Source organism: Mastomys coucha, unplaced genomic scaffold (assembly GCF_008632895.1).
Source record: "Mastomys coucha isolate ucsf_1 unplaced genomic scaffold, UCSF_Mcou_1 pScaffold22, whole genome shotgun sequence".
In the NCBI taxonomy this organism is placed as follows: Eukaryota; Metazoa; Chordata; class Mammalia; order Rodentia; family Muridae; genus Mastomys; species Mastomys coucha.
The window spans coordinates 30,566,526-30,587,020 of NW_022196905.1; the positions used below are offsets into that span (position 1 = coordinate 30,566,526).

General features: G+C 50.6%; 1 protein-coding gene across 2 annotated transcripts in view; it reads right to left on the bottom strand.

Annotated features, from left to right (window-relative positions):
- The window catches only part of Sorcs2 (sortilin related VPS10 domain containing receptor 2), a 365,519-nt gene that overhangs the window by 129,255 nt on the left and 215,769 nt on the right, over positions 1 to 20,495 (bottom strand). For both annotated transcript variants that reach the window (XM_031341821.1, XM_031341822.1), the window contains exon 3: positions 7,869 to 7,968. In XM_031341821.1, the coding sequence (XP_031197681.1) occupies positions 7,869 to 7,968 (100 nt within the window). The remainder of the gene's footprint in view (positions 1 to 7,868; positions 7,969 to 20,495) is intronic.

The window sequence follows — 20,495 nt, forward strand, 5'->3', positions numbered from 1 at the left end:
CTTTGTGAGCTCCAGTCTGCTGGCTGCAGATCTGAGCAAAAGCAATACTGACCACCGTTCTGAGAACCAAGATGCCCAGCTTTGTCTGCATCTGGGGCTGCCATAACCAAGCCCTGGCAGACCATGGGCCTGATTCATTAAGATGCTGGTGTCCTATGAGGCCAGATCTCATATCCTAAAGAAATCAGGCCACACCTTTCCCTGCAGCTCTCTCTCTCTCTCTCTCTCTCTCTCTCTCTCTCTCTCTCTCTCTTTCAGATAAAAATTAAAAATCCATGCAGCACTGAAGCTTTAAGAGCTATTAATTAATGGACCTACCCAGTACCTGGCCCTCCATGTTCTTCTGTCATAGGCTAGCTCCAAATAAATCACATAGTGGGAAACATCCCAGTAGCCCCCCCAAACTTAGAAACGTCAGGCATTCCCTATGTTTGGGGGTTCCCTGGTCCTCCCCCGCCTGTCATGGCAGCTCTCCCTGCTTATTCTTATAAGCCATCCCTATAAACAAAGCCCTCTCTGGGTTGTACCTCCCGTGCCTTCTCTGTTACATTTCTTTTCTCACTTCTGTCTCAAGCCCTGATAGAAGTTCCCAGGCTGTATCCCTGCCAAGGCAATCCCTCATTTTCATCATGGAGGGGCATGGGCATCAACCATAGGGACATGCAAAGGCTGATACCTACCACAGATACACAGCCCCAAGTATGCCATCCTGGGACCCTGCCTCACTGCTGGTTTCTTGGGATACTCGAGTTAGGACTCTGGGATCAAAAGGACATGTCTGCTCTCATATTCCCTGGCTACGCTTTTCTGTTGTGCATAGCTACAGCATATTCTGTTAACACACCATAATCTACACACTCAGGCACCATGCCTCATAGAAAAGCCATCCCTTCCTGCTTCTTTCCCCCTGCCACCTTGCCACTCCTCCAGTCCAGGACACTGTAGATGAGAGCACAGGGAAGCTCTGCAGATGATAGGGACTCCATGCATAGCTCAGGAACAGTAGCAGAATGGAGAGTGAAGATGTGCCTTACGTGGGCTGGCCAGGGAGCCTTGGAGGCACGGGTCTGCTCCCCTATGGCATCTCGATGGACAGCATCATTGAGAATGACCTTGATTTGCAAATGTGCAGTGACACTAAGGCCTGCCAGTGCTCCCTGGCACCCACGCAGCCATAGCAGAAATGGAAGCCTGCCCACCTCCTATCCTAGAGAATATTATGCCACATGTTCCTTATGCACAGTTCTCTTCAGTTAATGAAGCATACAACTTGAGGGCTGCTTGAGATTCCTTCCAACACACACATACACACACACGCACATGCACACACATATAGATACACACGTATATACACATACACACATACACAACATATACACACATACACTCATATACACATACACTCACATGCACACACACATGTATACACACATACACACATACACAACATATACACATACACACACATACACTCACATACACATACACTCACATGCACACACACATACACACAGATGCATACACACACATACACATGCATATATACACATATACACACATACACACATGCATGCACACACATACACACAGACACATACACTCACAGACACACTCACATACACATACACTCACATACATATACACTCACATACATATACACACATACACACACAGACACACACACACAGACCCCCTCCCCATGCTCCTGAGATACAGCGAGGGATATTGAATGAGTTCTGGCTGCTGGACTACATGCAAGTATGCTGTGGCAGGGGTTGTCCTCTATCCTCTATAGCAAGAAAGGACCTAGGTACCATGTGCCAGCTCTGGCAATGCCCAGTCTAAACATGAACATGAAGTTAAATGTGGATCTCTGATCATTTCTAGTCCACAGGGACTCTGTGGCCCAGCTAGTGGGAGATACAGAGGATGCTGAAGTTTCAGTCCAGTGTTAGCCAAAGTAAGACCCTGAAAAAAAATGCACAGTAGGGGACCCGGTCTCTTCTGATTTACACAGTCTCAGACTCTTAAAGCAACCCTGGGGCTGGGGGTGAGGGTGTCACTAGCTCCTGTCAGTGACCTTGGTGCTGAGGATTTCAGCTGCCAGTGCCAGGCACTGCACTATGAAGCCACACATCATTCATATGATACACATTGGATGCAAGGAGGTCATCTTGTGATCTGAATGCAACATTCAGTAAGTAGAAGCTGAGGACTACGACGCACAACTCCTGGGGTCCCAGTGCTCGCAAAGCTCTTGCTATTGCCATCCCTCAGGCCTTCTTTCCTCGTGGTTCATTCTTGATCACATGTTAGGCCCAGGGCAGAAAGTAGGACCCTCAGGAGGATCAGCCTCAAAGCAGCAGACAATACACACAGCTAGGCATGTGCTTCAGTATGGGAAGGATAAAGGCCATCCTTACTGCTAGGGCATCTCTGAGTTAAGTCTGGACTAAGATCAGATCTGGGCTCCTCAAACCTGCTATGCTGCTAGAGAGAGCCACCAGCTGCTGTGCTCTGACTGGATCAGAGTGGCTGAAGGAGCCAGACTTCCCAAGTGCTCTCTCCAAGCTCAGAAGTGAGCCTGCACTGCCAGAGCCATTAAGCTTAAGCTGATCTTAGATTACACACTGTTCTGGTCCACTCTGGAGAAGAGAGGAGAGGAGAATCTGGATTTCCATGAGGGTCTCCTTGAGCTGGGCATGGAGGAGGCTCATGCCGAGGTGGAGCAGGAACAGGGCCAGGGCTCAGCACTGTGGACTCACAGCTTAGGAGAAGATGTGGTGGAGAAGACAGACTGACACAGAAGAGAGCCACATAAAGAGAGCCAGCCTGGGAAAGGCATCCAGGAGGCCTGTATATATGGTCCAGCAAGAGTCAGCACCCAAGAGCAGGAGACAGCTTCAAAGGCTCCAGAGGAAGTCATAGGCAGGGACTGAGGGCAGTGGTAGAGCTGATGATTAAGAAAGTTGGGGGCTCCCTTGTGACATAGTCCCAGGAGACCCAAAGAACTGGGATCCATAGTAACTATCAGTGACTAATATGCAGCTCTAGGTCTAGACCTTTGCACAGGTCTCCTGCTGTCTGGGTCCTTTGGGGATAAGTTTGATGGGATGGGATGCTAAGGCAGTCTTGACTCACTTGTGTGGACTTTTAGAAGAGTTTTTATTTTTTTTAACCCTCCTGGACCTCTCCCTTTCCCATGTAACTCATAAGACAGCAGCTCTTTATGCTGCTCTATGCTTGCCCTAGGAGGTCTGCCAGGACATGTGTGTGCAAGGTTCCACACAGCCACCTGCTTAGTAATGGTGTCCAACAGGACACATACCTTCTCTGCCACCACTGGCTGTTCTGCAAAATACAGGTCCTGGCTCTTGGCGATATAGGCAGCTTCCCAGATGCAGGGCTATAGTTTGATCCACTTCTCCCCAACCTTGTAAGGCTGGTAGGTGGCTTCTCATGAGCTTTGGGGGAGCAAGGGGGAAACTGGAGAAAGACTGATGAGCCGCAGGGAGGGCCTCAGTGGTGGGGCAGAGAGCCGGGAAATCAGCATTCTCCTATACCATCCATTCAACAGGCATTTTCTTGGTGACAGTGCGTATGGGAGATTTTAGCATTCAATTCAACACAGACACTTTGTATAAGATGACAATCCACATAAATTTTTAATACAAAACATGATACTTAAAAGCAGTTTCTCGCTAGGCAACCCCTCCAGACAAGACCTTCCCACCTCCTCCATGTTCTATCACTCTCGGGGCCCACTCAAGAGATGAGTTTGTCACCAAAAGCCCATGTGGGAACCACAGCGACTCGGAGGAGAAAGTTACAGGCCAGAGTTATGTCTGAGGTGGCAGAATGCCATGCCTGGGGCCACACTCTGATTATACCGCAGGCGAGACAAAAATCAAAGCGAGCTCATTCCGACGAGAGCTCACAAAGCCATCTCCTAAGAAGTCATAAAGAGCCGCTCGGACTGTAATTGTTACTAAATGGTCTCCTAATCGGATTCTTACTTTCTAGCAAAGCTATCCATTACCCTAACAACAGGGAGCTGCTCACACAGGTGTCCTGTGGGAGAGGGCTGTATCATCCCACATCACAGTCACCTGGGGGAAGAGCAGGTGTGGCATTTGCTTTCCCTTCTCTTTTTAATCCTCTTACAAACATTGTGTGGGCTCCAGATTCTCAGGCCCCATTGGACTCTCGAAGGTTCTATCTAGAAGGGTACAGGTCTCCGTGCAGATTTCTAGACCTAGCAAAGGATGGGATCACAGTAGGTCTCAGACTCTATCTGGCTTGGGAAAAGCATTCTGTCTCAGCACCAGGCTTCAGCCTGGTGTAGTCAGACCTTTGTCTGGATCCATGAGTGGATGGATACCTGGAGCCTGACAGGGAGGAAATGAAGACCCAGCTGCCTCCTGCAGAGGACATAGATGGCTGAGGTAGAGACAAAGCAAAGTTGGGATTGCTTCCCTAGGGAGTGTTCTGCCTATGGGGTTTCTGGGAGAAGGCCAGCAGAGGCTAGGATGACAGAACTAAGTGGAGCTTTGAGCAGCCTCCAGTGTATGCTCCTCATTTACACATGGGGGAAACGAGGCCCAGAGTGGAAACAGGATTTGCACAAGCAGGCAGCCAGCAGACTGAGCCAGGACTATGGTAAAGATCTGCCATTTTCCTGCCTCTGGTTACATGTAGGTGAGCTGAGCTGGACCCGGCTGCGTTTACAGGACACAGGGAGCCCAGGAAACTGGGCAACATTCAAACCACCTCCCCCAAATAGGGTTGACTGACTGTGTCCTGTTTTGAAACTGCAAGTGCCTCTTTGTCTCATCTCTTTATCCCAGAGATCTGCAGAGAAAGCCAGTACCCTGAATGGGAACCGGCTTGCATAGAAGGTCCTTCCCGGAACTCTTTACTGAGCCCATATCCTTGGGCTGTCACCAAGGCTCAGAGGGGTCAAGGCAGTGGCCCCAGTCCATGATAGAAACAGAGGCCTGACCTCACCGCTCCCTACCCAACCTCCCTGGGAAGTCTTCAGTTTCCTCCCAGTATCTGAGGCTCTCTCGGTCCTTACTGCCTCAGCTGCCCCTGCGCCCTCCTTCCATATATGGACATAGCCTGTGGGTTCCTTGTTGGCACCTTACCATACTGGGCACCAGCACTGGAATGGTGGGACACACATATGACTTGGGCGATGCTCTAAGCACTGGGAACGTGGCCCTGTCCACTGAGTCTAACCTATCAGCACCTACCTCCAAAGGTCCCTTCTGCCATACAAACCATCACAGCTGCAGCAGGAAGGGCCATGGCAGGCAGGGAGGCAAAGGGTCTGCCTTGCTCCCACCATGCACTCAGGGTTCCCTGCAGGTAGAAGGCCCCACAGAACCTCTGAGTATGCACAATGCCTTGCCTCCTTAGCTTAGACTAAGGAGAAGCGAGTTTCAGACCCAGGTCTCCTTCTAGGAGGTGTGTGATGGGACAACTCTCACCCTTCCCTTCAGTGTTCTGCCCTGGAAAATGAATGGCAAGGCCTCATTGCTTGGACAGCTGTAGGCGGTGTAAGACTGCCTGTGGGAGGCATCAGGGAGGGCTCTAGGGAGAGGCAGGTCAAGCTAAAGCCAAACCACCCTCTTCCTCCTTATCCACCAAGGCCCCAAGGCCAGGCGCCCTGGTCCTCCACAGAAGCCCTCCCACCTTTCCTCCCATTCTGTCCAAGAGGAAGCTTTCACAGCAGCAGAAGTCAAGGAGAGGAGAATATGAAACTGGATGACCTGCTTTGGCAGGCAAGATGGGGTCCCATTGAAAAGCAGCGGAGGGGGCTGGAGTCATGAGCACTGGCTGCCCTTGCGGAAGACCCGAGTTCAGCTCTAAGCACTCATGTGTGGCTCCTAACCACATGCAATTCCAGTTCCAAGAGATCTGATGTCCTCTTCCATCCTCCATGGGCACCAGGTATACACATTGTACACATACATTCACACAGACAAAAACTTGTACACATATAATAATAATAATAATAATAATAATAATAATAATAATAATAAATAAACCTTAAGAAAAGCAAGCAGCTGAGTTAAACTGCAGCTCAGTCTGGCTCCACTGTTCCACTGAGCTCTGGACCTTCGCCAGTACTACAGCCTCCAGAGTGCATGGTGCCCTCAGCAGGAATACACACCTTCTGTGGGGTGTCCCAGGCTCTACCAGGGCTGTACCTCTGGGGCTGACTCGTGGCATAATTGCTGTTTCCTCTCCTTTGCCCATTGTCAAACAAACAAAAGCAAAGGCACACCTACGTAATTAACAGGTTACCTTCTAGACGACATTTCCTTAGGTTTTAGAACCTGAAACATATGGTGACCTGCAGACAGCAACAGGAGCAATGGCTTCCTTACTCCTTAATCCTATGCATCTGTTAACACAAAGCCCACAGGCACTATGCTTACCTTGCCAAAAAGGAATGGTTGTGACTAACCCCAGGAGGCCAGCGTTAATGACAAAGTCTGGTGTGTGTGTGTGTGTGTGTGTGTGTGTGTGTGTGTGTGGTATGTATGTGTTATGTGTTAGGTGTATATGTTGTGTGTGTTGTGTATGTGTTAGGTATGTGTGTTGGGTGTGTATGGTGTGTGTGTGTGTAGGGTGCCACTGTGTATGTGTTGTGTGTTAGGTGTGTATGTTGTTTGTGTGTATGTGTGTGGGTGGTGGTGGTATGTGTGTGCCATTGTGTTGTGTTGTGTGTGTTAGGTTTGTATGGTGTGTGTGTGTGTTATGTGTGTCATTGTATATGTGTTGTGTATATGTTGTGTGTGCGTATGTGAGTGTGTGTTCCTGTATTGGGGCTGCGGACAGCGTGACAGGGATGGGATATGAAGGTACCACCCAGCATGTATTCTCCATGCCCAGTGCCCCATGTCTCTCTCCCCCTCCTTATAAAGCTGGCTCACATATGAGAATCCTCCAACATGGAAATCTGAGAGCATCCTATCTCCTCAAGGCAAGGTCTCCAATAAACTCGACTCCTGTGTCATCTCATCTGTGAGCACTGGCCTTCCAGCTGTGAGCAGTTGGCCCTGTGTCCTGTAACAAGCTGCTAGGATTTCTCTTTTGCCACTACCCAATTACCTCTGCCCAGGTGCTGGTCTTGTGAGGAGCACTATGCAGGGCTCACTAAAGTCTCTGTAAGATGTGGGCTACATCCCATTTTCCTACTGGGAAGCCAAGGCACAGAGACGTGAACCAGGATTTGAGTTCTGTTCTGTCTGAGTCCTGTCCTGTGACCTTGGGTCTGCTTCTCTAGACTGAGTCCAACATGCAGGTTATTCTCCTGACTTCACGCTGGGGTCTCCAGGTGAGCCAAGACACAGGTGCACATCTGCAGGAGGGGTCTTTTATGGTCTTCCCTCTTCTACATCTAGACAGGGAGCAATAATGGGGAAATGCAGACCAAGAGACAGCGCTCTGACATGGAACCGAACCAACCCTAGAGATGATACCCTAGAGAAGGTTCTCAGAGCTGCCTTCAGGACTCTGGGCCAGATGGAACTGATTCAGCCACCAGCTCGCTGACTCGCCTCTCCGCCAGCCTGCTGGATGTTGCCTCCAGTACAGGAGATGGATACACCTTAGATAAACATTGCATGGTCTCCTCCAAGGACCCAACGGACAGTTTCAAGTACACTCATCAAATTAACCAAAGCAACAAGAGCTGAGGGACAAATACTTCATACCAGACTGCTGTCCCAAAGCAGGGACAGATCAGTAATACAGATAGCTCTGGAGAGCCAAATCCCAAGGGTTGGTCACCCTGGGCTGGCACATACATACATACATACATACATACATACATACATACATACATGCATACATACCTTTCTTTTGTTAGCTGGGCAGATATAGAAGTTGTCGATGACAGTGGTGACACCAGGCTGGAGAGTAAGTTTGGTGTAGGTTGTCCCAAAATCTGATGACCTATGGGAACAGACAAGTGTTAGCACATGCCCTCCAGGGATAGGCTTTGCAAGACCATGGTGTGCCAGCACTGGCAGAGCTGAGAACTGGGTACAGTGGTGTCCTCTCCATCCTTCCAGGGGAAACATGTCCCTGCCCCAAGCGCAGGTAGGAGTGAGCTCAGGTTCCCTTGTGGACAGCAGGTATGCTAAGGTTTGCAGCCCAGATCTGGAGTGAGGATTACAGGTCAGAACTGTTGTTTGTTTGTTTGTTTGTTTGTTGGAGACAGGGTTTCTCTGTGTAGCCTGGATGCCCTGGAACTCACTCTGTAGACCAGGTTGAACTTAAGCTTTGAGATCAGCCTGCCTATGCCTCACAAATGCTGGGAATAAAGGTGTGTACCACCACCCCTCTCAGAAGTCAGAGCTTATTGATCCTTCCACCTCTACAATACTTCACAAAACCCTGAAGATCTATGCTGCCCATCTCACAGATGGTACCCAGCAGAAGGTACCCAGTTCAATTTCCAGCACCCACAAGGCAGTTCATAGCTATTTGTAATTCCAGTTCCAGAAGATCTGACAGTCTCACACAGACACACACAGAAAGAGAACACCAGTACATAAAATAAGCTTAAAAATAATAAAAATACATCTAAAAATGTGTGGGAACTGCAGACTATGCCAAGTACACTGGGGGAGTCAAGAAGGACAGGGGTTCTGGCTGTGGTCAATGTTTCTGCCTAAGGTCTCAGCACCATGTAGTACCTGGACTTGAACCCTGGCTGTGATATTGCCTGCCACCTGTACTTGCTGTGTGGCCTCAGCAGCATCTTCCCTTCTCTGGGCCTACAGAGAGGCTGGACGAGACCAGGGCTTCTTGTTCTGGGCCCGAAATGAGGTCATGACACCTTAGTGCAAACACTCCACCCCATAGGGTCTTTCAGTCCCCTTCCTCAGTCTGTGCTCACTGTTCCTGCAGAGCTAGCTGCAGGGATCTTCCAGTGTAACAGTTCCAGGAAGATGGCGGAGTTTACTATCACTGGGCTTAATGGCTACACCCAAGGTCCTTTATAAACCTGTCAGGGTCACAAGGTCTCTGACAGCCCCCTCCTCATCTTCAGACTCTCAGGATTGCCCCTGCAGGGGTATATTCCCTGGGGACCATCTGGGGTCTGGCTACCTCAGGCCTCCCTGGGAGGACTGAAACAAGAGAACAAAGAAGACACCCTGATCTTGCTGTCTAATCAGGGCACATTTGCTCTCCAAACCACAGAGAATTGATTTTCATTGGTAAGGGGGAAGTGAGAGGCCCCATTAGTAGAAATCGATCCACGCGCCCCAGAGCCCTGTGGAAAACAATGGTTGTTTATAAGCTCAGTGCCCATAGCCTAATGCAGATGGATCTCTGGCTGCCCTTTCCTGATCCTGATCCCAAGACCTGATCCTGTTCTGCGGCCACTCACAGCCCACCCCTCCCCTGCTCTTCTCTGCCTAGCCCCAGTCCATCTGCCCCAGCTTCTTCCCTATCCTCTTCGCTACAGGAGCTCCCCATAGCCAAGAACTCAGCAGCACCTATGGGTGTGGGATAGCCACAGGGAGCAGCACCCAGTGAGTGCCCCAGTGGTCTAGGACATCTATCAAGGGAGGGAGACAGGCACTTGCTAAGGAAGGTAACAAGATGCTATCAGAGGAGGAGTAGCAATGCAAGCACTAAGGACCCAGACGTAGTGGAATCACGAACATGTAGGGACAAAGCGACATCCAAGGGGTCCCCAGGCAAGAAGGGATAGGCTATGTCTGCTAGGGAAAGGTACCTGACCCTGGTTGACCAGTATCTTTGAAAACACATCAGCCAAGAACAAGAGTGAAATATAGATCTTACAGATGTCATGGGGATAAGGGAAGGCCACACTAGAGGGGCCACACGAAGACAGAGGCCGCTGCTAGAGAGGGCTGCAGCCCCAGGAGCTGAAGGGAATGGAAATAGATTCTCCATCAGTTCCACCAAAGGAACTAGCCCCCAAGATGCCACCTTCTCTCAGAGCTGGGACTTCCAGAAGAGCGGAGGGCTCATTTTCAGTTCCTTAACATCACGTAGCTGCCACAAAGCACAGATGTGGCATTCCAAAGAGAGAGAGGGGAGCAAAGACGCAAAGACAGAGACACACATATAAGGGAGAGGGATACTGTCAGACAGGCAGGCAGACAGACAGACAGACAGACAGACAGACAGATGGGAGACTATGGAGAGACAGAAAGACTGAGACAGAAAGAGGAGACACTGAGACACAGACTGGGGAGGGACAGACAGACAGGGCAGGAACACAGAGAGACAGACTAAGACACAGAGATATAGGAGAGAATATGTCAGACAGAATAATAAAGAGGCGGGAGGGACAACAAGAGGGCAGCATTGTAATTGAAGGTCCATGGGACCCTGGCAAATGCTGAGGGGATATTAACAAGGATACCCACAGTGCCCGGCTGCCCCTCAGACCCCAGCTGCCTTGCACCTCCCCTTACACAGCCTGACCTGCTGACTCTCCCAGTCCCCACATTCCATTCAACACCTCCCTGTCCCCCCTACCCCCGCCAGGACCTTCTAGTCCACAGGTCTTGAGGTACTCCTAGACTTAGAATGAGGGGAGGGACACAGTGCGGCAGGCAGTCTCTCTCCTCTGCTGATGTAACAAACTCTCACATCACAGTGCTTAAAACTTGGTGGGCTCAGAGAGTTCAGAGAAGTCAGAAATGGGGATTCTAGTGACTAAAACTGAGGTGTTGATCTCTTCTGAAAGTTGAGAAACAACCTATGCCCTTGCCTGCCCCACCCTCCAGAGCAGCAGCTCTCAACCCGTGGGTCATGACCCCCCTGGGGGCTGAATGACCCTTTCACAGGAGTCACCTAAGACCACTGAAAAACACAGATGTTTACATTATGATTCATAGTAAAATTACAGTTATGAAATAGCAACAAAATAGCTTTATTGCTGGGTCACCACCACAAGGGTCGCAGCATTAGGACAGTTGAGGACCACTGATCTAGAGGTTCCTTACAATGCTAGGCTTGTGGCCTGCCTCTGTCTTTGAAGCCCACTCCCCAGGCTGTGTGTAGCCCAACATCAACCACTTCTGATCAAAATTCCTACTCTCCTGGTTTCCATGATTACTCGGGACTCCAAGAGTCATCCTCAGGAACACTTGGTCCCACATGTCAAGTCCCTTCCTCAGAGCGAGGAAACATCTGTGCAGGTTCCAGGGTTAGGAGGCGACAGCATGAAGCACCGTGATGTCACAAAGTGGGCATGTGCCTGGTCTGCAGTACACGTACAGGGTGGCTGATGGGTTAGAGTGCCTTCAGGGAACAGTCAGGTCTGGGGCAAGCAAGAGCGGCACAGGGGAGGGGTAGAGGGGCTGGACCTGCTTTACAAAGCAACAGCCACTGGCAACTTGAGTCCACAGCACTTGGAATGTGTGGCCTATCTGGCGGAAAGCAGCAAAACTGTAAAACACTGATTTCGAAGGCTCGGAGCCCAGAAAGAATGTAAAATACCTCATTGTCAGTTTTATGTAGATTACATATTGACATACTAATATTCTGGATATATTGAGTTAATTAAAATCATTACTAAAATTAATTTCACCTGCTCCTAGTTTTAGTTAATAGACTTCATTTTATTGTAGTTTCCAGATAAATACAAATGGTGCAGTAAGCTCAGAATACCCACGCCCCTGGCTCCATACACTCCCTCCCTCAGAGGATACATTTGTCCCAAGGATGAGCAAACAAACCCACCATCATCACAGAGCCCATAGTTCTAATGAAGGCCCACTGACCCAACAGACTTAATACGACAGCATCCACCGCTGAGGCATCAGGCAGAATGGAGTCCCTATGCTGCCCTAAGCACCCCGTAGGCTCAGCCTGCTACCCACCAGACCTCCCGCTGTGGGTGGCATTGATCTTTTCACTGTTGCTGGCTTTACATCTTCTAGAATATTCTGTGGCTAGAGTCACTCAGCAGGAACCTTCATTCCTTTTCTCATCCATACACTTAGGTCTCCTCCATATCACCATCACAACTGTCCTTCCTCTTTGTACTGTGACCAACAGTGTCTTGAATAAGTCCCATGGCCCCTATTCCTAACATGCTAGGACTTCAGGTCAGGACATAGATAATAAGATCAGAAACGTCCCCAAGGGAGAGACAGGGTCCGTGTGGTCAGAGTCCTCACCTGGAAAGCTCTGTCCCAGTAACTAAGGCCACTAAGTGGTCACGTGAAGTCCCTTCAGAGGGTGCCTGGTTGTAGCATACACCATGCAGGGTTTGTCATTGTCACTAGGCTGCTCTGTCAGGAGGGGACTGCTGTGGCTACAGTTGGAAGCAGGAGTTCGGACTGTAGGGGCAGGGCCCATCCTTAGGAGGGACAGTTAGATGATGACTTAACTGGACAAATGGGATACAGGAAGAACTGGAGGGAACACAGGTGACACGGAGGCCAAGTACCGCTGCTCAGGAGCATGCCTCTCAAGAAGGCCAAGGCTGAGCTGGGAGTCAGGACAGCCCAAGCTGTGGACAGAGCATGGATGGAGATGGGATCAAGTTAGGAGTGACCCCAGGCGCTTTTCTACCTCCTTCTGGTCTCTCTTCTGAGACACTGAGGACTAGAGTCAGCAGCCTCTAAGGTCCCCATCATTGCAAAACCTGTGACCAATGTCCTTAACCTGCAGGTGCTCCACACCTTTCAGTAACTGTCATCTGGGCCCATCCCTGGATTCCTAGCAAAAGCATTGGTTGAATGGGTTCTCATAAAGCGGTTATGGGGGATCTGGGCCTGGCTGTGCCTTCCTAGTCCGCAGTTGTATGCATGGCCACCTATCCATCATCATCCCCATGGGCACCTGCTTCTCAAGCAAACAGACACCCAGTGGTGACAAGCATACACTCCAAGGAGCACAAGCGGCCAATGAGAATGACTTGGCTGGGGGAGGGGGCTTGACTGTTTTCACTGTCTCAGAAGAAGACAAAACACGAGCCCCTGCTCTTTGGAACACTCCGGTCCCTGCTAAGGACAGGGCTACTGGGGCAGAGGTCACCTAAGAGATGGTGGACCCTTCCCCTCTGCAGGGCACGAGGCCTCATTCCAGGAAAAGCTAGTCTGACCCTCACTTGGTCTCCCATGATACTCAGGGACAGTGGAGTGGCCTGAGCCACCTGTCAGTCTGTCCACAGTGTCAGGAGGTGGAGAAGATGAGACTGGAAGTGAACAGGGATTGACTGTCCCATTTCCCCAGCAAGGTAACTCACCTGGTGTCTTATTGCTGCGTTTTTAACCTCCAGCGTTTTTCTTCAAAGAAGAAAACTAAAACATCTGAACCATACCACCCTCAGAGCCCGTGTAGGCTAGGCAGAGACTGGCTTTGAACTCCTGATTCTAAGTCTAACCCTGTATTTTTAAAAGCTACGCAAATCGCAGGACACAAGCAACCCAGGCCGTTCCAGCTCTGGGAAGTAGGGGGAAAGTGGGTAGGAAGAAGAGTGGGGGTGGACAGGTTAGTGTGGGAAGATGGATTAGGTTCTCCTGGCTGCCTCAGAACGACCTCAGACTGGGGGCTTCAACATCAGCGATCAAGCTTTCCCAGTTCCAGATCCAGGTCCAGGCCTCAGAGCCTACAGGAAGAAATGCCCTGCGCTACCCCCAGCACCCAAGGGCTCCAGGTCTCCTTGGCTTGTGGCTATATCACTCTAGTACCTACCTCAGTCTTCACATGAGATTTGGACCCCAAGTCCAGAGCTGCATAGAGACCCCGTGATAGTAGGGCTATACTGTGGGGTTGGAGTGTATCTGTTCAACTCACCCTGTAGTTACTGAGCACTGGCTGGTGACCCAGGTGATTCCCAATTAGATGCTCATGGTACCTGACTCTTGTTTATACCTTCTATACTTTTCGTTGATGATACAAGGACAGGCAGAAAGTAGATCGCAGTAGAATGCCCAACAGGTCTGCAGTTTTACCAACCCCCAGGCAGCCATTCATGCTAGAGGGAAATGCACAAAGCATAGAAAACCCCAGGATCCAAGGAACAGGGAGCCCCTTGCTGGGGCCACAGAAGGGCCCAGGGACCATGCAGTCACGGGGTAATGCTACCTCTGAGAGGACAAGAGCTGAGGAACACTGGAGACATTGTAGGGCCTGAGTGACTGGAGCTCCCCCAACCCTTCCCCCATGCTGGCTGAGCTCTGCTGGAAGCAGCCAGTGGTCAGTACTGATAATGTTTCAGCTGCCATCTCGGCAGGGACACAGAGCAAAGGCCACATCAGGAGTCGCACTGGGCTGGGCTTAGCCTCTGCCCCAGACCAGGATGAGCTGGACAGAAGGAGGGGAAGGGATGCCACAGTCTGTCCAACTGGAGTTCAACTTATCTACTTGATGGAACTGAACTCTTAGGGGACCTCAAATGCAGGCAGGGAAATGGAGTGGCACTTACCGCCTCAGATAAGCCTGGGAATTAGAGGACAACCTGCCTTAGTGCCCAGCAAGCAGTCCGGGCAGGCTAATGGTGGAACTCTCCACCCAGCACTAGGCCTAAGGCTATCTCTTCCCATAGGCTGACCAATCCAGTCACAACGAGGTCACTAAAATTGGCTCAAAGTCTACCAGCCAAGCACCCAGCTGACAATCAATGCTTGTCAAGCCACCTCTGGGTGCCAGACCTGAAGGCTGTGTGATCTTAGGCTAGCAGGTTCCCCTCTCTGGGCAAGCTTGCTATGCAAAAATGAGTTTGTGTCCATGCACCAGCCTTGACACTAAGGAAGGATGGGAAGGAAGAAGGAGAGAGTAGGGAGGGGACAGTGGCACCCAAGAAGCATCTCCTGTCCCACAATAGTCACCCTTAGGCGACTTCCTTGCTTTCAGGATCCAAACTGACCCAACTATTTTTCCCTCCACTGCAGAACGGGGCTGTTCTAATCTTTATTCATTCAAATTAAAAAATTAAAAACCTTGCAACTAAAATCGGGCTAGTAGTAGCACGGAAGGCGAGCACAGTTGGAAAATTGCTATTTGCAAATCGGCTGCTTAATTGCTGAGTGTTTGCACACATCCTCTTTTTAAAAAAATGATTTCATTAAGCCATTTTCATATTCTATAATTATTTCACTGGTGGGCCACATTCTCCCCTTCCTCCCACCACATGGCCCTACCTTCACACTCAGCTCCCATTTACTAACCTGGAAAGCACGCACAGGTATGAGAAAGGCACGCTTGCAGGCATCCCCTGGCCCTCCCACTGAAGCCACCTGCAAGTCCTGTCCCTAAGCAGGGCCTGCACTTGTGTGGGACATGGAGTTTGTGTGTGTGGAAAGGGTCCAGGACAGACACTCATGCCCATCTTGAAAACAGAGGGTGAATGTAGAGACAGCATCCAAAAGAAGCCAAGGCCACCCAGGGCCACCTCGCTGCCACTCAGAGGACTACCCTCTGCCCACTGCACTGTCCCCGTGACTGTGTGCACCTTATGCCCTGTGATAAGCAGGAGTCTACATTTGACAGCCTGCAGGGCACCTCCAGTTGACCCCTCACCATTCTGGAGACAAGCACCAACAAGCACTTTGTTTATAGGGAAACAGAGGCCAAGTAGGGGAGATATGGGGACCTACCACCAAGCGTAGACTTGAACATGGCCTCTAAGCAGAGGTGATGCATGTTGGAGACATGGAGAAGTCTGTCCTGAGATTTAGTCCTGCTCCCGATGATAGGAAGTGGCAGTTGGAACAGATGCAATGGTGACAGTCACACAGACCAAAGGTTGCACAGGGGCCTGGAGGTTTTATAAGATCTGCCAAGAGGGAATTTTGATTCCCATTACCCTGATTCCCTACCCAGCTCTCCCAGGAACAGTCACAGACAGAGAATCACCACTCTAGGGTGCATACTAAGGGCAATGGTGTTATTCAGGAAAATTCTGGAATGTGGTTTGAGAGTCTGAGTGTAAAATAAGGAACAGAGTGTTGGCCAGTGTGGTAAGCTTCACGCATGAAAGGGTACAGGAAGAATGGGGTCAGGCAGGTCACCAAACAGATTTTTTTTTTTGCTCATTGCCCCAAACCCAATCCTAAATTAAGAATATTCTAAGTAAAATATTCACACATAGTCCAGCCTGCTGAATACCCCAGAATATGTGAGCAGAGCTCAGACAACTATTTCAAGTGTGCTCAGTGTTAACTCCTGTTAACTTTCAATGGTAAAATCATCTACATAACCCATGCTGTAAGGAAGTGTTGACTTTTTATATAAATCATTGAGTGCCTAGATTCAGAACATCCAGCCCTGCAGCCTGCATGTTTCCCCTCTCTGCACCCAGCGTTGTCAGAAAGGCTCTTACATATGGCCAGCCTGGAAAAGATCAAAGCTTGCAATGTGGTTTCTACAGAGTGCCTCTGGCTTTCAAAACATCATAAAATAAAAACAAAACCAAGCCAATGCAACATCATCATCAACAACAACAAAAGTCTATTGGACTCTCCTGATGTGCAGGACATCTGTATTCTGAGAAACAGAACAGAGTCTGTCTACCTCACCCAACCCCACTGTGCTGGCCCTGTGCAACATACTGAAGGCAACTCCAGAGGCACCCAACAAAGCTGGAACATGGTTGTGGCTACCCATGAGCAGATGAGGAAACTGAGGCATGGGGAGCCTGATGGCCCAGGGTTGAGCAACCTCAGGAGTCAGGTACCAGCTTCAGGTTTGTCTATCAACTTGGGACTGAGACATGGCATGGCTCCCCAGAGCCTTCCTGATGCAATTTCTCACCCTGCAGAACCATCCTAGTACCTGATAATGTACCAGCAACTGATCACTGGACACCTTGATATGGGAGCAAAATGTAATTGCCTGGGAGAGTTGCTATGGGTTCAGGGATCCTTCTTACCCAACAGTGACCCTCAGGCAGCTCAGCCATGGGCTGGAGGGAGGACATAGGGGGCATTGGAGGTTCCAGTCTTCTTAGGCCCAAAGGCCCAAGGAGCAGATGCCATCTTGTGGGTCTGATCCCATGACCAGACTCTCTACACATTGCTACATCTGCAAAGGCCCTGAGTGCTGAATGCTGTGAGCTTTGCAGGCAAACAGTTCTGGAATGAAGTGGGCTGTGCTGACCACCCCCACACATTCCTCTAAACCACTGCCTGCAGTCCAACTAGCACCCAGAGATGGGAATGTGGTCATGAACTTGGCCCAGATAATCTGGCTTTTGAATTTGGCACCTCCTTTGCTCTGAGAATTTAATCCTTTATAAGAAACCCTTCCACAGACTTCCTGAACATATCTCATGCTGAGGCCTTGTGCTGGAGTGGTAGGCAAAGAGGTATTTGGTGTCCCTGGGTATGACTTCACATTGTGGAAAGATCTCAGTGCCTACAACTACTGCCCAGGCCCCTCCTCCTACATGCAGCCCCTGGCCCTCCTCACAGACAGCACTGAAGGGGTTAAACTTGGCTGGACAGGAGCCTCAATGACCCTCTGTACAGTGGAGTCAACTGCTATTCTGCCAGACATGTTCCTGCCTACAAGGCTACACATGTACAAGATGGTACCAGAGAGCAGACCCCCAGGATTCCAGGGAGGTGTGGGCCCCATCTAAAGTGTAGGGAAAATGAAGGGGGTCTCTCAATAGCCCCGAGGGAAGGAAGTAAAGGTTTACCAGAACCCGGAGAAAGTGTGGGTACTTCCTAGGGACCAAGGATGGCATTACCTGAGCATGTAGAAAAGTCTCAGATCTATAGGGGACCTACCTGGCAGAGAGTTACAAGAGCTGAGAGAAAGGGGATTGGTCAGGAATGTGGGTGGACGTTTTTCACAGGTTCCAATGAGGATGACACTGGAGCCTTATGAGGCAGGCTAGCTGCTCAGGAAAGCCACAAGGAAGGAACAAAGGCAGAAATGTAGGGAGGAAACAATCCACTGAGGTAGGGCACACCAAGGACAGCTGCACAGACACTTTGGAACACAGTAGGTGGAGTTTCAAGGGCACCAACGTGCTGAGATCTTTCAGACAGTAGTCCCACCCCAACCCCTCTGTGACTGAAGACACACAGGGTGCTCTTCCCATGCAGATCAGGCGGCAAACAGGAGATCGCATCACTTGCTTGATCACCAAGGAGGGAGTTAGACTGTGAGGAGAAAGGAGCCTGAGCTCCCCATGGTGTCTCACAGGTTTTACATCCATGCGTGGGACTTCTACAAAGGCTCTGCCCCACCTGGCAGTCTTCAGAACTTCCTTGTCAGCCTCCAGGCCAGATGAGGCCCCTGTCCCTGGGGTCACCTGGCTCCCTTCCTGGCATGGACATTGCTGCTGCTATTCATCAGGCACACGGCTGTCATCCTGCAGTGGTGGTGGTACTTTCACAGCTAGGAGTGCCTCCAGAAACCCAGGCCGTGACCATGCCACCTTCCAGCCTACAGGAAGGGGCAAAGTCCCCAGTGCCAAAGTCACTAACTGTTGTTGATTCTCTAACAGGGGGTATCAGCGACCCTAGTGATGAAGTTGGCAGCTCTTGTGGCCAGGTAGGGATGGTCTCTATTGATCCTGACCTGATAGGATGGGAAATCTAAAGTACTTATCCATCCAGGCTTGCTAGGCAGGGCCACACCAGTACCTCCTTGGAATGGTCAGGCTTGTCATTACCTGGCAGAGGACAGCCAGCATCTTTCTGAAGAGTAGTGCTACGACATGAAAGAAGCAAGCGAGCACAGGCCATAGACTCCTATGCTCAGCATTTCGTCCCCACCTCACATGCTCACATGGTCCCCATTCATGACTCAATATTTACTTCCAGAGGAGACAGTGGTAGGGGGAATCAGCAGCTCCTGGGAAGAGAAAACAGTGAGGAGCATTCAGGGAGTTGGAACACTGAGGGAAGGCTGTGGCTCTAAATGCACATTTTCCCTTCAAGGTCTAGCTGTGGAGTAACAGATGTGTGTGGCCTTGTTCACTTGAGGGGAACACTCATTTTCCTGCAGAGCACTGTCTGCAAACATTCCTGGATTCCTGAGAGGCCCAAGGCCTGTCAGCATCCACAGCCTGAAAAGAGCAGGACACTTCCCGGAGGACAGCAAGCACCCCAGAGCTGTGTGTCACTCCCACAAAGGCCCAGTGACCCTGAGCGGCTCACTCATCTTGCTGGTCCTCGGGGTTCTCTGATCGGGAATGAGGGGAGTCACACTTTCCCCTGAGTCACCAAGAGGACCAAGTGAGATGAGCCTCTAGTCAGTGACTGCACAGGGTGCATCCCTGCCCTCCATGGAGGATTGTCTCCATTGTTAATTGACATAGAAGGGCTCAGCCCACTGTGGGCGGCACCATTCCGTGCGCAGATGGTCCTGGGCTATGCAGAAAGCTAACCAAGCATGGGTCAATGGGCAAACCAGAAGGCCAGCTGCAGGCAGCATTCCTCCATGGCTTCTGCTTCAACTTTCTGTCCTGACTTCCCTCGGAGTTAGACTGCAGCCTGCACACTGAAATTAACCCCCTTCTCACCTAATTTGCTTTGGTCATGGTGTTTATCATGGCAACAGAATGAAACTGGCATGCTCTTCCCAGGAAGGTAACATAGAACAGAGTCTGGAATGCATGGCGGGTTGGTGGGTCCCTGTAGGTATCCAGACAGAAGGCCAGCACCTGCAAAGGCCCTGAGGTGGGACTGTACGCCCCAGCTGCCTCTCCTGGGTAGGCTGCGGATGGAACAGGGCACACAGCCCTGGCAGCATCACCCTCTGAGATCTGGGCATCTAGACTAGGCACACTCCATTGTTTTAACCTCAGCTGGTCTGCTAGGAATAGGAGGTCACATGTCCTCCTAGGAGAGGTCAGCGAGGATGACACTATGCAGCAAGGGCTTTGGGCAGCTAGGCAGGGTAGAGTAGGTGTCCTGAGGCCAACGGCAGGACTCTCCTCAGGCAGGGCACTGAACACACATCAGAGGGAGTTTTGCCTGTCCCCTAAGAGCTCAAGGGAAAAAGCTGAGCTGCAGAGACTGTAAGAACAACCAAGCCACTGTGGGAACCCACTTCCCAGGCTAGCAGCAGACCATCCTCCAACATGGAACCCACGATAACTTAGAAAATAAACAGCCTTCGGAGATCAGAAGTGGCACAGTTATAGTTCATTACGATAAATCCGCCATCAAGGGTGGACCGAGATAAGCAGGATTATGCCGGTCACGGCAATTAAATTTTTAAAAAGGAGTGTTTCGAGAGAGATGTAATTCTGTGGTCCCTGAAGCCATGGTGGCGCTGCCTGCCAGGGCTTGTGGCTTGGAAGGGCAGCATTGCGGTCAAGGGCTGCAATCATTCCTCACGAAGTCTGCTGTGAGCTGCTCTCCTGCCAGGGTCTGCCTGAGACCAGAGCCAAAGTGTGTTCCACTGTAATCCTGGTATGCCCACGGGTGGGAGGCTGGGTTGTGCCAACCTTCATCCAGGAGCCATGTGGACCATTCCCTCTCTTATCACCACCCCTGGTCTGCTCATCGTCACTCTGGGGT